At 59.7% G+C, this 14,217-nt stretch overlaps 1 protein-coding gene across 2 annotated transcripts in view; it reads left to right on the top strand.

The window, feature by feature from the left end:
• CRADD (CASP2 and RIPK1 domain containing adaptor with death domain) overlaps positions 1-8,841 on the top strand; it is a 65,513-nt gene extending 56,672 nt beyond the window's left edge. For both annotated transcript variants that reach the window (XM_054167798.1, XM_054167799.1), the window contains exon 3: positions 8,546-8,841. In XM_054167798.1, the coding sequence (XP_054023773.1) occupies positions 8,546-8,841 (296 nt within the window). The remainder of the gene's footprint in view (positions 1-8,545) is intronic.
• Positions 8,842-14,217: the final 5,376 nt, after the last annotated feature.

Here is a 14,217-nt window from a genome sequence, read left to right as displayed (position 1 = left end):
GCTTCCCAAAGCCTGCTTCCCAGAGCCTGCCTCCCAGAGCCTGCTTCCCAAAGCCTGCTTCCCAAAGCCTGCTTCCCAGAGCCTGCTTCCCGAGCCTGCTTCCCAGAGCCTGCTTCCCAGAGCCTGCTTCCAGAGCCTGCTTCCAGAGCCTGCTTCCCAGAGCCTGCCTCCCAGAGCCTGCCTCCCAGAGCCTGCTTCCAGAGCCTGCTTCCCAGAGCCTGCTTCCCAAAGCCTGCTTCCAGAGCCTGCTTCCAGAGCCTGCCTCCCAGAGCCTGCTTCCAGAGCCTGCTTCCCAGAGCCTGCTTCCCAAAGCCTGCTTCCAGAGCCTGCCTCCCAGAGCCTGCCTCCCAGAGCCTGCTTCCCAGAGCCTGCCTTCCAAGGCCTGCCTCTGCATCTTCTCTCCAGACAACTCCAAGCTTTGGCCTGGGTGATCTGTGCTCTCTGCAGATGTACAGAAACCCTGAGCAGATGGTGATACAGCCAAGAGACAGAGCTGTGCAGCTTCCCTGGGGCAGGAGTATTTGGAGCTGTTGCAAAACACCAACACTCCCTTCCCAGCCTTTGAATCACTCTGGTGTTTAATTAACAACCAGCAAGCAAAAAGCAACACCCAGGTGATGCAGGAGGGATGAAACAACACCCAAGTGATGCAGGAGGGATGAAACAACACCCAAGTGATGCAGGAGGGATGAAACAACACCCAAGTGATGCAGGAGGGGTGAAAAGCAACACCCAAGTGATGCAGGAGGGATGAAACAACACCCAAGTGATGCAGGAGGGATGAAACAACACCCAAGTGATGCAGGAGGGATAAAGCAACACCCAAGTGATGCAGGAGGGATGAAACAACACCCAAGTGATGCAGGAGGGATGAAACAACACCCAAGTGATGCAGGAGGGATAAAACAACACCCAAGTGATGCAGGAGGGGTGAAAAGCAACACCCAAGTGATGCAGGAGGGATAAAGCAACACCCAAGTGATACAGGAGGGGTGAAACAACACCCAAGTGATGCAGGAGGGATAAAACAACACCCAAGTGATGCAGGAGGGATAAAACAACACCCAAGTGATGCAGGAGGGATAAAACAACACCCAAGTGATGCAGGAGGGGTGAAACAACACCCAAGTGATGCAGGAGGGGTGAAACAACACCCAAGTGATGCAGGAGGGATAAAACAACACCCAAGTGATGCAGGAGGGGTGAAACAACACCCAAGTGATGCAGGAGGGGTGAAACAACACCCAAGTGATGCAGGAGGGATAAAGCAACACCCAAGTGATGCAGGAGGGATAAAGCAACACCCAAGTGATGCAGGAGGGGTGAAACAACACCCAAGTGATGCAGGAGGGATGAAACAACACCCAAGTGATGCAGGAGGGATAAAGCAACACCCAAGTGATGCAGGAGGGATAAAGCAACACCCAAGTGATGCAGGAGGGATAAAACAACACCCAAGTGATGCAGGAGGGATAAAGCAACACCCAAGTGATGCAGGAGGGATGAAACAACACCCAAGTGATGCAGGAGGGATAAAGCAACACCCAAGTGATGCAGGAGGGGTGAAACAACACCCAAGTGATGCAGGAGGGGTGAAGCAACACCCAAGTGATGCAGGAGGGATAAAATCAACACCCAGATGATGTGGTAGGGGTAAAACCACCACCCAAGTGATGGAGCATGATCCACCATGATCTGGTCCTTGCCTTTAGTGCTCTCCAGCACCCACTGGGATCCCTCCAAATGCCTGCTCTGTGTTCTCCCTTTCACCCAGCCCCTCTGCTGGCTGGAGGGGCTGCAGTCTGCAGTCTCTCCATGTCTGGGAGTGCTGCATGCTTACCTTCCAGCTCAGGTTTTGCAACCCCACCTCACTGCTCCTGAGGGCTTGTCCTGACCTGAGCTGCCAAGTGTTGCTCTGCTTGGTGACCCACTGCTGCTGTGCTCAGGCCAAGGGGGTGTCACTTCAGTGCAGATCTCCCTGCTTGTGTGCAAGGGGGTTGTGACATTCAGCCAGTAAATAGTGCCTGGCACAGGCAGAGCTGCCAAAACACCCAGCCCCCAGCCTGGCAACCCTGGCCATGCCTCTGCTGCCCCCACTGCTGGGTCTCAGGGTGCTTCAGCAAGTGCACCACGCTCCCCAGGAGGGAAGGAGAACCTGGCAGCAGCTTTTGTGTTAGCAAAGAATCCCAGCATGGGAGGGCTTGGAAGGGGCCTCTGGAGAGCCTCCAGCCCAACCCCCTGCCACAGCAGCATCACCCAGGGCAGGGCACACAGCAGCACAGCCAGGTGGGTTAGGGAGGTCTCCCTAGAAGGAGGCTCCACAGCCTCTCTGGGCAGCCTGCTCCAGGGCTCAGCACCCTCACACCAAAGAAGTTTCTCCTCATGCTGGGCTGGAGCCCCCTGGGCTGTAGTTTGTGTGCACTGCCCCTTCTCTTCTCACTGGGCACCTCTGGGAGGAGCCTGCCCCTTCCTGGCAGCCACCCTTTAGGTATCTAAACATCAATCACCTCCTCTCAGCCTTCCCTGCCCCAGGCTGAACACCCCAGGGCTCTCAGCCTTCCCTCATCACTCAGATGGTGCAGTCCCTTCAGCATCCTCACAGCCTCCACTGGCCTCTCCCCAGCAGTTCCCTGTTCCTTTTGACCTGGGGAGCCCAGAGCTGGACACAGCATTGCAGCTGTGGGCTCAGCAGGGCAGAGCAGGATGGGAGCAGAACCTCCCCAGCCCTGCTGGCCTCACTTTGCTTGATGCCCCCCAGGATGCCCTTGGCCCTCCTGGCCCCGAGGGCACATTGCTGTGCCATGGGGAACTTGCTGCCCACCAGGACTCCATGAGCTCCATGAGCTGCTTTCCAGCAGGGCAGCCCTGATCTGTCCTGGTGTTTGGGGTGGTTCCTGCCCAGCTCTCCAGTCTAAGCCTCCTGACTGAATGTCAGCACAGCCTTCAGGTGCATCAACCAATGCTCCCAGGTGGGGATCAGCAGCAAACCTGCTGGGGGCCCACTCTGTCCCCTCCTCCAGGTCATTGATGGAGGTGTTGGACCCAGCACTGGCCCCTGGGGAGCAGCACCAGCTGCAGGGCTGCAGCTCACAACCCTCTGAGCTCTGCTGCTTAGCCACTCCATGACCATCTCACCTTGCACTCCTCCAGCCCACACCTCCTCAGCCTAGAGGCTGTTACTGAACCTGTTCCACTCGAGCTGAAGTGCCCCACACGTCCCTGCCTGCTGGCACCGTAGGCACCACGCTTCTGTGGAGCTTGCAAGTCCCTGGGAGCATCACTGCCTGTGGTGGCCAAGGCTGTGTGCCCCTCTGCTGCAGGCCACTGTGCAGGCACCCACCCCAGCAGCTTCTGAGCCTGCTGGCCAAGGTCAGGAGGCTGCCTGGTGGTTGTGGCAAGAGCTGCAGTTTCAGCAGTGCCTTTGGGGTCGGTGAGCAGCTGGAGGAGAGAGGTCCTGAAGTCAGATGCAGGACTTGCACCTGGGGGAAGCAAGGCTCCTCTGGTTTGCTGCTGCCAGGACTGCTTGATCTAACTTTAGCACTGCTCAGGGAAGAACTGCTCTCCAGATGCCAGGGGAGAGGATTAAAGAGGGCTCTGAAGTGCTTCCTTTGAACTCTTCAGAAGTGATGAGCAGGATCTGATAAGAGGGTCAAGTGAACAGCAGTTAGGGACTTGAGACCACTGAAGCACTCTGCAGAGCCTGCAGGAGCTGCTGGGGCCAGATGCATGCCTGGGCACTCACTCCTCTGCACAGCTCCTCTCCAGCTGGGCAGGGTCTGAAGCCCAGAGCCAGCCACTGCTGATGTGGCTACACAGAGCAGAGCACTTCCCTGCCAGTGCTCCTGCCAGGGGCTGCCCTGGGCAGCTTTGCCCCTTGCTTCCCAGGAGAGTCTTCTCTGCCCCAGGCTCACAAGCTGGAGGCTGAGAAGCACTCCTGGCCCTGCCCAGGAAGTGTTTCTGCTTTGCTGCTGGCATGATTTGTCAGGAGGAAGGGGATGAAGAGGAGCATGGCTGTGCACCTCAGCACTGGGATGTGCAGCTCTGGGAGATCTGCTTCTGTCTGCTGAGCTGAGGAGCACATGGCCATTTGAATGGGTGAAGTGCAGGGGCAGAGCTGGGAGCAGAGAGCATCCCCTGGACATCCTTCCCCTAATCAGGATCCCTTTACTGGGCCCTTGTATCCCTGGCTCCTGGGCTGTCTGCAGGGTTGTCCTTGCAGGATGAGGCAGCAGCTGATGGAGGCTTCCTCAGCACTTTGCATTCAGTGCCTCCTTTCCATCACAGTCCCTTCTGCACAGCAAAGAACAAGAGCCAGAGGGTTTGGGCTGTGTTGTCTGGTGTGAAAATGTGGTGAGTGTGGAAGGGAGAAGGCTTCCTCAAACAGCACCTGGTGCTTTGGGTTGTGCACAGAGAGCTTGTGCTTGGATGGAGCAAGGTCCTTCAGACAAACCCTTCACTGACCCCTGGAATGATAGGGGCTGGAAGAGACCTTTGCAGAGCAGCCAGTCCAAGCCTCTGCCAGAGAGCATCACCCAGGGCAGGGCACACAGAGCACAGCCAGGTGGGGTTGGAAAGGCTCCAGAGCAGGAGACTCCACAGCCCCTCTGGAGCCTGCTCCAGGGCTCAGCACCCTCACACCAAACAATGTTTCCCCATGTTGAGTGGAAGCTCCTGGGTTCCAGTTTGTGTCCTTTGCCCCTTGTTCTACCACTGGGCACCAGTGACAAGAGCCTGACCCTGCTGCTTGCCCCCCAGCCCTCAGATCTTTGTAAGCATTGCTCAGCTCCCCTCTCAGCCTTCTCTTCCCCAGGCTGAGCAGCCCCAGGGCTCAGCCTTTCCTCATCACACAGAGGTTCCAGTCCCTTCAGCATCCTCCCAGCCTCCCCTGCACTGCATCCCAGCAGCATGGAGGCTGGGAGGCAGTTCCTCAGCGCTCAGGAAGGTTCCCCCATGGCACAAGACAGCCTGAGAGACCATCTCAGCTTTCTTTCCTAGAGATGGTGATGAGAAAAGAAGAGCAAAAGATTTCCTCAAGGGGTTCAAAGCCTCTTCTCACTGACCTTTATCTTGCATCCTCCTACTTGTGCCAAGCAGGACAGAGCTGGAGTGAGTTTTCTTTCCATCCCCTTCATTGTTGCAACATCTCCTTGGAGTCTCCCACTTAAAGCCAAGGAGAGGTCCTGAAGCAAAAGGAATCCAAGAGTGGTGGCCAGCTGCCTTTGCCCCACATGCAGCCCTGCTGTCTGGGTTGCTGTGTCTGCTCTGGTCCCTGTCTGTGATGCTATTTATATCCAGCCCTGCTTCCTGTCCACTCTCCCTGGCCTCTGCCACTCTCTGCAGTGGTGTGGGAGCAGCACAGATGTACACACAAGCCAGAAGGTGTCAACATCTCCCATTTTCCAGCTGGGACAGCCAGGAGAGAGACTTAGTGGGGGTGAGCTGCCTTGCCCAGCTGGAGCTGTGGGCAGGGAGAAGTCCATTGCATGCTGCTGCAGCTTTGGACAGTCAGAGAACCACAGAATGCTCTGGGTTGGAAGGGACCTCTGAAGGTCATCCAGTCCACCCCCCTGCAGTCAGCAGGGACATCCTCACCTAGACCAGCTTGTCCAGAGCCCTCTTGAGCCTCTCCTTGAATATCTCCAGGGATGGGGCCTCAGCCACCTCTCTGGGCAACCTGTTCCAGTGTTCCACCACCCTCACTGCAAAGAATTTCTTCCTAATCTTCAGTCTAAATCTTCCCTTTTCCATCTCCAATCCATTGCCTCTCCTGGCACTCCCAGCCCTTGTCACAAGTCCCTCCCCAGCTCTCCTGGAGCCCTTCAGGTCCTGGAAGGCTGCACTGAGGTCTCCCCAGAGCCTTCTCCAGGCTGCACAGCCCCAGCTCTCCCAGCCCTCCCAGCCTGTCCCCACAGGGGAGGTTCTGCAGCCTCTGACCATCTCTGTGGCCTCCTCTGGAGCCTCTCCAGCAGCTCCAGGCCCTTCTTGTGCTGGGGGCCCCAGAGCTGGAGGCAGTGCTGCAGGTGGGGGCTGAATCCCCTCCCTGTGCTGTGCTCTCCCTGCTCTGGCTGCAGCTCAGCACCCAGCTGCCTGCTGGGCTGCCAGGGAGCAGTGCTGGCTCCTGGGGAGCTTTTCCTTGCAGCCAGGTGGGTGCTGAGCACAGAGAGCTCCTTTTGCCTGTACCTGCAATGCCATTCTGCTTCTCAGACCGAGAGTGGCCTTGGCCCCAGCACACAGCCAAACCCTTCTGTGCTCTTGCAGTTCCTGCCACTGGAAGAGCTCCCCAAGCATTTCTCTGCCCCTCCAGGATTCTGCCCACCCTGCAGCACTTGTCTCAGATTCTTCCTCATTGACTTCACCTCAGAGCTGCAAAAGAGCTATCAGAGGAAATAAAATGGGACTAAAATAACAGCCCTTTGTATTACACTTAACACTTGGCTTCTCTCCCAGAATTTCCCCCACCCCTATTGGAATCAGATGCTGGGGTGAGATGAAAAGATTTCCTGGATGGGTTTTGTTCTTATTTGCTGTATGAGAGGGCTGATAACAGGCTGAAGGCAAGAGGCCTTACTACTTGTTGTAGTAAAAGCATCCAGCTAATATCAAAGGCTGGATGGACAAGCTGACATGGATTAGTGTTAGTCCTCCCTGCTTGATCACATTTCAGCATCATCAGATCGTTCTGCTGGTGAGCATGATGTGCACAAATTCCACTGGGAGAGCAAAGAGAAGGGCCCAGGCTGGCAGGTAGGACCCACAGTAAGCCACTCTGAGCAGCTGCCCCCGAGGCAGGGCAGGGGTTTGGTATCAGAAGGTGTGGATGGCAGCAGCAGAGTGCAGCTGGTTCCAGAGGCAGTTATTCCCAGGTGTTTGCATCCATGGAAGGCACTGCCCCAGCCTGGCTCACCTGTGGAGCTGCTGTCAGCTGGGAAGGGGCAGCACAAGGCAGCCCCACCAGTGCCCCTCAGCCTGCTTCATAAGGACACAGAGCTGCTGGAGAGGCTCCAGAGGGTGCTCCAAGGGCTGCAGCAGCTCTGCCCTGAGCACAGGCTGAGGCAGCTGGGGCTGTGCAGCCTGCAGAGGAGAAGGCTCCAGGGGCACCTCAGAGCTGCTGCCAGGTCCTGAAGGGATCCTGCAGGAAGGCTGCAGAGAGACTTTTGCTGAGGGGGTCTGGAGCCAGGACAGGGAGAAATGGATTTAAATGGAGGGAGAATAGGTTCAGATTGGATCTTAGGAGGAAACTCTTCACTGTGAGAGTAGTGAGAGTCTGGCACAGGCTGCCCAGGGAGGCTGTGGCTGCCTCCTGCCTGGGGGTGTTCAAGGCCAGGCTGGATGAGCCCTTGAGTAGCTGAGTGCAGCTGAGAGGTGTCCCTGCCCGTGGCAGGTGGTTGGAGGAGATGAGCTCTGAGGTCCCTTCCCACCTGAGCCATTCTGGGATTCTTCAGGAGCTGTGCATCCTCTGCTGTGTCCCCAAGCCAGCCACTGGCCCTGGGCTCCTTTGGCAGTCTGGAGACAGAAAGCTCAAAGGGACTGAAATACTCCTCAGAAAGCAATTTCCCCTTTCCTCTGAGCAGCTTTGTGTGGCACTCATGCATGACAGGGCTGAGAGTGTGCGAAGGGTTGCAGGCTCTGGGGGCTCTCTGCACAGAACAATCACTTGTGACAGCATGAAGGAGTGGTGCTTTCTAGTGCTGCTCTTCTGCTGGAGACTGCCAGCAGGGTCTGGGAGCTCTCAATTAGGTTGTGCCAGGCAGCTCTTCTGCAGGGAGCCTTCTGCTCCAGACCAGCAGGCTATAATTAGCCTTTCCTGGGGGATCTGTTTGCTCTGTTTTGATGCAGCATCTTCACAGCAGCCCGAGGAGAGCAGCAGCTGCAGGCTGCTCTGACCCTTGGGCTCAGCCTGTGCTCCCCAAGGCTGTCAGGGCAAAGCTGCTGTGTGGACCCCTGGCACTGCTTTGCTCCCGTGGAAAGCTGCTGCCGCAGGGAATGGCTTCACAGAGCCACAGACACAGCGTGGCAGGGGCTGGAAGGGACCTCTGCAGGGCATCCAGACCAACAACCCAGGCAGTGCTCCAGGCTCGGGGCACAGCAGCTGGAAGCTGCCCAGCAGAAAAGGGCCTGGGGGTGCTGGGTGCCAGCAGCTGGAGAGGTGCCAGCAGTGCCCAGGTGGGCAGGAAGGGCACCAGCAGCCTGGCCTGGGGCAGCAGTGGTGTGGGCAGCAGGAGCAGGGCAGGGATGGTGCCCCTGGATGGGCACTGGGGAGGCTGCACCTGGAATCCTGAGGTTTGAGACCCTCACTCCCAGAAGGACGCTGAGGGCTGGAGCAGGGCCAGAGAAGGGCAAGAGAGCTGGGGAAGGGTCCGGAGAGCAGGGCTGGGGGGCAGCAGCTGAGGGCCCTGGGGGTGTGCAGCCTGGAGGAGGCTGAGGGAGCCCTCCTTGCTCCCTGCGGCTCCAGTTCCTCCACCGCAGCCTCGCTGTGCCCCGCCGTGCCAGGGCCCCCGCGGCTGCCCGGGCAGCGCCCTGCATGTCCCGCCGGTGTCGTTCGCAGGTGCCACCGAGCTGGCCCCGCCTGTCCTGGAGGCGGCACCGACGGACCAGCAGCTGAACCGGCTGGCCAGGAGGCTGGGAGCCGAGTGGGAGCACCTCGCCCTGTGCCTGGGTCTGTCCCACACTGACATCTATCGATGCAAGGTCCAGCACCCGCACACCCTGCAGTCGCAGATCCTGGCCGCCTTGGTGCTGTGGCGGCAGCGGCAGGGCAGGGCGGCGACCATCCGGAGCCTGCAGGCCAGCCTGCTGACCGAGGAGCTGGATCCTTCCCTCATCCACTACATGCTGGAGTGAAGCCCTCGAGCACTGCCCGCAGCTCGGGGCGGTGCGGGAGCTCTGCCCCCCCGGGCTGGGCACGGCCGGGCCGGGCAGCTGTGCCTCCGTGGGGCTCCAGCGCTCCTGGGTGCCACCTGCTGACCTGCAGCTCCTCTCTTCGCACCGCACTGACGTCCGGCAGGCATTAAAGGCCCGGCTCAGCCTTTGCTGCTGGCTGCTGTGTGATTCCAGTGGGGCTGTAGGCTGAGGCTCCAGGTGCTGCAGCAGGCCCGGCCAGGTTTCTGGTTTCACTGCAGAGCAGCTCTTGGTCCGAGCTGCTCCCTGGGCTGTGCAGCAGCCTTTCTTCCACTCCAGTTCCAGGCTCGCTCCTGCTGTCCCAGCAAGAAAGGAGCACAGTGGCTACCTGCACAGCCTTACAGCAGCTCTTGCAGGTGGCTGCCTCACACCTAGAGAAGTTTTAGCACCTCCAGGTTCCTGCTGGGCTGCCTTTCAGCCTGGCTGTGGGTGGAAGCAGCAGGAGCCTGGGGGAGAGGGAGCCGTGAGGGCTTCTCCTGTGGTGATTGAATGGCTGGAGGCTTCTGCTGAGAGACAAGCACCATGCACAGAGGCCAGCCCTTAGCACAGCACGAGTGAGGAGGGCTCAGGGCAGACAGGCAGTGGAAAAGTGAGCAGAAGATAGGCAGGGACAGGCAAACAGAGCCAGAGGGGGCCTAAAAAATGAGGCAGCTTCTAATCTATCCATGCTTGTTTCCACTGATGAACTGGGAGACAGCCTGGTGTGCCTGAGGGTTGATCTGCTAGAGGGCAGGAAGGCTCTGCAGAGGGACCTGGCCAGGCTGGATCCATGGGCTGAGGTCAGCTGTGGGAGGCTGAACAAGGCCAAGTGCTGGCTGCTGCACTTGGGTCACAGCAACCCCAGGCAATGCTCCAGGCTTGGGGCACAGTGGCTGGAAACTGCCCAGCAGAAAAGGGCCTGGGGGTGCTGGGTGCCAGCAGCTGAAGATGAGCCAGCAGTGCCCAGGTGGGCAAGAAGGGCACCAGCAGCCTGGCCTGGAGCAGCAGTGGTGTGGGCAGCAGGAGCAGGGCAGGGATGGTGCCCCTGTGCTGGGCACTGCTGAGGCTGTACCTCAGACCCTGAGTTGTGAGACCCTCACTCCCAGAAGGACCTGCAATGGTGGGAGGTGTCCCTGCCCATGGCAGGGGGCTTGGAACTGGCTGAGCCTCGAGGTCCCTTCCAGCCCTGACAGCTCCATGGAGTTCTGCCCACCTTGATTTTCAGAAGCATGGGAGCAGAGAGCACCTCCTGGCAGGCTCAGCTCCTGCAGCTCCCAGGGCAATCTGGTGGTGGTTGGGATTTAATCTCTCTACAGCTGTGGCCTGCAGTAAATCATGATCCTGTTAGAGCTCCCTCAGATCTTACCTGATCATATCCTCTTATGGCTGCTCACAGAGTTTAGCACCAAAGCTGACACCAAGGGTGTCAATCCCTTTGGGCCTGGGCTTTGTTCACTCTGCTCTTGCAGGATTCTTTCATGCCAGCATGTTCTGGGTGGGGGGTTTCAGCTGAAAGCCATCCCAGAGCAGATGCTTGGACATCTGGCAAAGCCCTGGCAGCATGGCCTAGCACAGGGAGTGTGAGCAGGATGCTGAAGCAGTTGTGACAGATGGACAGGAGGGTGGGGGCTGTGTGTGAGGGAGGAGGGGCACAGCAGTGTCCCTGGCAGCAGGCTGGAGGAGCCACAGCTGGAGACCAGGAGCCCAGGTGGCACAAGTGCCAAAACCTTCCCTTGCTCTGAGCCAGCAAGGATCAAGCCCTAACACAAACTGCTCTCCCAGGGAGTCATCCCAGCTGCCCCAGCATGAGCAGAGTGCTCTGGGAAGGCAGCGAGGCTGGGGGTGCACTGGGCACCCTCACAGAGCCCTGGCACCTCGCTCTCTGGGCAAGCTCTGCATTTCATGTCCTGCTCTTCTGAGACCAGGGTCATGTCTTCCAGAACTGAGCCACTCAGAGTCCTTCTAATGGCCAAGAGGACAGCCTGGGGTGGGTGTGAGGGTCTGGGGTGGCTGTGAGGGTCTGGGGTGGGTGTGAAGGTCTGGGGTAGCTGTGAGGGTTGTGCCATAGAAGCCTTGGTTACAGGGCAGGTGTCTGCCTGTGTAGCTACTGTGGGACACTGGAAACCTGTTGGGTGAGTATCATGGAGTCATGGAGTGGTTTGGGTTGGAAGGGACCCCAAAGCTCATCCAGCTCCAGCCCCCTGCCATGGGCAGGGACCCCTTCCACCAGCCCAGGCTGCTCAGGGCCTCATCCAGCCTGGCCTTGAGCACCTCCAGGCAGGGGGCAGCCACAGCCTCCCTGGGCAGCCTGTGCCAGAGCCTCGCCACCCTCCCTGGGAAGAATTTCTTCCTCATCTCCAGTCTCAGTCTGCCCTCTTCAAGCTCCAGTGCATTTCCCTCATCCTGTCACTCCCAGCCCTTGTCAGAAGTCCCTCCCCAGCTCTCCTGGAGCCCCTGCAGGTACTGCAAGGCTGCATCCACAGCCTCCCTGGGCAACCTATTCCACAGCCACTGCCTTTGAAAGCTCAGCAGGCAGGCAACGACCCTGATGGGAGGAATAAAACCAGAGGCTCTAAGGACACACTGACAGGAAAATAGAACTTTCAATTATCTGAGCAGGCAGAGAGTGCCTTTTATGAGGTAATTTTATTTTCATGGACACATTTGCTGGGCTGTATTTAAATAAGAAAGCAATGGAATAGCTGGGGCACGTGGGGCCTGCTGATAAGGATCCCTCTGCCAGGTTGTTAACCAGGCTGCAGGCAGAGGCAGGGCTGAGCCATTCTTCGGAGTGCTGGAGCAGCACCTCGTGTGCAGACTCCCAGCTAGAATTACCTCCCAGGAAGCTGCCTCCCAGTGATTTCCCAGAAGCGGTGTGCGGGCAGCACACACCCCTGCCCTGGCCCCTGCCCCTGCCCCGGCCCCGGCCCCTGCCCCTGCCCCGGCCCCTGCCCCTGCCCCTGCCCCTGCCCCTGCCCCGGCCCCGGCCCCTGCCCCTGCCCTGGCCCCTGCCCCTGCCCCAGCCCCTGCCCCGGCCCCTGCCCTGGCCCCTGCCCCAGCCCCTGCCCCTGCTCCTGCTCCTGCCCCTGCCCCGGCCCCTGCCCTAGCCCCAGCATCAGCCCCTGCCCCTGCCCCTGCCCCTGCCCCAGCCCCAACCCCAGCCCCGTGCTGAACAGCAAGGAAAGGCTCCTGAGAAAAGGCTCCGCGCTGCAGAGCAGCCCTGACGGCCGCGGAGCAGCCCAGCCGGGCACGGAGCAGCCGGCCACGGAGCAGCCGGCCACGGAGCAGCCCAGGCGGCCACGGAGCAGCCCTGACGGCCACGGAGCAGCCCTGACGGCCACGGAGCAGCCCAGGCGGCCACGGAGCAGCCGGGCACGGAGCAGCCCAGGCGGCCGCGGAGCAGCCCAGGCGGCCACGGAGCAGCCCAGCCGGGCACGGAGCTGCCGGGCACGGAGCAGCCCAGCCGGGCACGGAGCAGCCCAGCCGGGCACCGAGCAGCCCAGGCGGCCGCGGAGCAGCCCAGCCGGGCACGGAGCAGCCCAGGCGGCCGCGGAGCAGCCCAGCCGGGCACGGAGCTGCCGGGCATGGAGCAGCCCTGCCGCAGCCGCTGCAGGAGCTGTGCTCCCCTGGCACTGCGCTCACCTCGAACCAGCCGCAAGGGCATCCTGCCCCTGGGCTCTGCTCTGCTCAGACCTCACCTCCAACCCTGCCTCCAGGTCTGCTGTCCCCAGCAGCAGAAGGACACAGAGCTGCTGGAGAGAGCTCAGAGGAGCTACAAAGATGATCCAAGGGCTGGAGCAGCTCTGCCCTGAGCACAGGCTGAGGGAGCTGGGGCTGTGCAGCCTGCAGAGGAGAAGGCTCCAGGGGCACCTCAGAGCTGCCTGCCAAGAGCTGAAGGGATAGGATAGGATAGGATAGGATAGGATAGGATAGGATAGGATAGGATAGGATAGGATAGGATAGGATAGACCAGGTTGGAAGAGACCTTTGAGATCACCGTGTCCAACCCATCATCCAACACCACCCAACCAACTAACCCATGGCACCAAGCACCCTGTCAGGTCTCCTCCTGAACACCTCCAGCGATGGTGACTCCACCAGTAGCACAGTATCACAGTACCACTGCAAGCCCTAAGCCATGGGGTCAAAGTAGGCCTTGAAGAAGCAGGCAGAGGCTTTGCTCCTCGTGATACCTTGCTCCTTCTGGTCCCACAGGACTCTGGGAAAAAAAGCCTAAATTCTCCCTGAAGCTGAAGCCAGAGCAGATCAGAGAACAGGCAGCAGAGACTGAAGATCTGAAGGACATGGAACTGCTGGAGCAGGTCCAGAGGGCCCTGAAGATGATCAGCCTGGAAAGGAAGCCCTGAGTGCGGCTGAGCAGCCTGCTGTGAAATGGAGAGCTGTGATCTGCCTGCTTCAGTGGCAGGCAAGGCTTTGTGTCACAGACTGCTGGCTCCCCTGCTTCCCTGTCAGCTCCAGGCCCTAGCTGCTGGAGACAGAGAGGAGCAGACGGGTCAGAGCGGGACGTGTGTGCATAAGCAGCTAGGGGACAAGAATGAGGAGGTTGGGAGAGGAGGCAGTGAGCTCCAGAGCGCCCAGAGGGCTCATTCCCAGCACTGCTGCATCCTCAGCAGTGCCCCAGGTCCCTGCTTGCTGGCTCCCCCAGCCCTGCCCGGGGCTGTGCACCCGGAGCTGTGTCCCCTGGCACCGCAGCTGCCAGGGCAGGCAGCCTTTCCCTGGCTCTGTTATTTTGCTTTTGCCAGGCAGACACAACCAGGCCATCAGATTCCACCCTGGCACCCAGCTGACAGGCTGGCTGCAGCCTTGCTGTGCTTTCCTAGAAGGGACATTGCTCAGGGGGCACCCAGCTGCCCTTTCCAGCAGCGAACGCTGCCAGGCATGAGGCCTGGCCAGGAGACAAGCCATGAGAGGCTGCTCAGAGTCATCACCTGCAAGAAGCACCTCACAGCCTGGCTGACCACAGCCAGCACCAAACACTTCTGTCCCCAGGCTGCTGCCCACCCAGCACTGCCCCAGGGGCATGTGGCCGCTGTGCCACCTCCCTGCAGGGCAGTGTGAGCCCCACTGAGGTGTGCACTCTGCAAGACTGGATGGTGAGCCCTGGCCAGCACAGCCAAGGCCTCCTGCTGGATGTCAGCTCCCATTTTCAGGATGCTTTTGACCACAGGAGCCATGGGAGCTGGAATGCCTCACAAGACCCACAGCAGGGTGGGGGTTGGAAGGGACCTCTGGAGATCATCCAGTCCAACCCCCCTGCCAAGGCAGGTCACCAAGAAAAGGTCACACAGGAACACATCCAGGTGGGTCTGGAAGGGCTCC

Source organism: Dryobates pubescens, chromosome 15, assembly GCF_014839835.1.
Source record: "Dryobates pubescens isolate bDryPub1 chromosome 15, bDryPub1.pri, whole genome shotgun sequence".
NCBI classification, from domain to species: domain Eukaryota; kingdom Metazoa; phylum Chordata; class Aves; order Piciformes; family Picidae; genus Dryobates; species Dryobates pubescens.
This window is presented reverse-complemented; position numbering and strand designations above follow the sequence as displayed.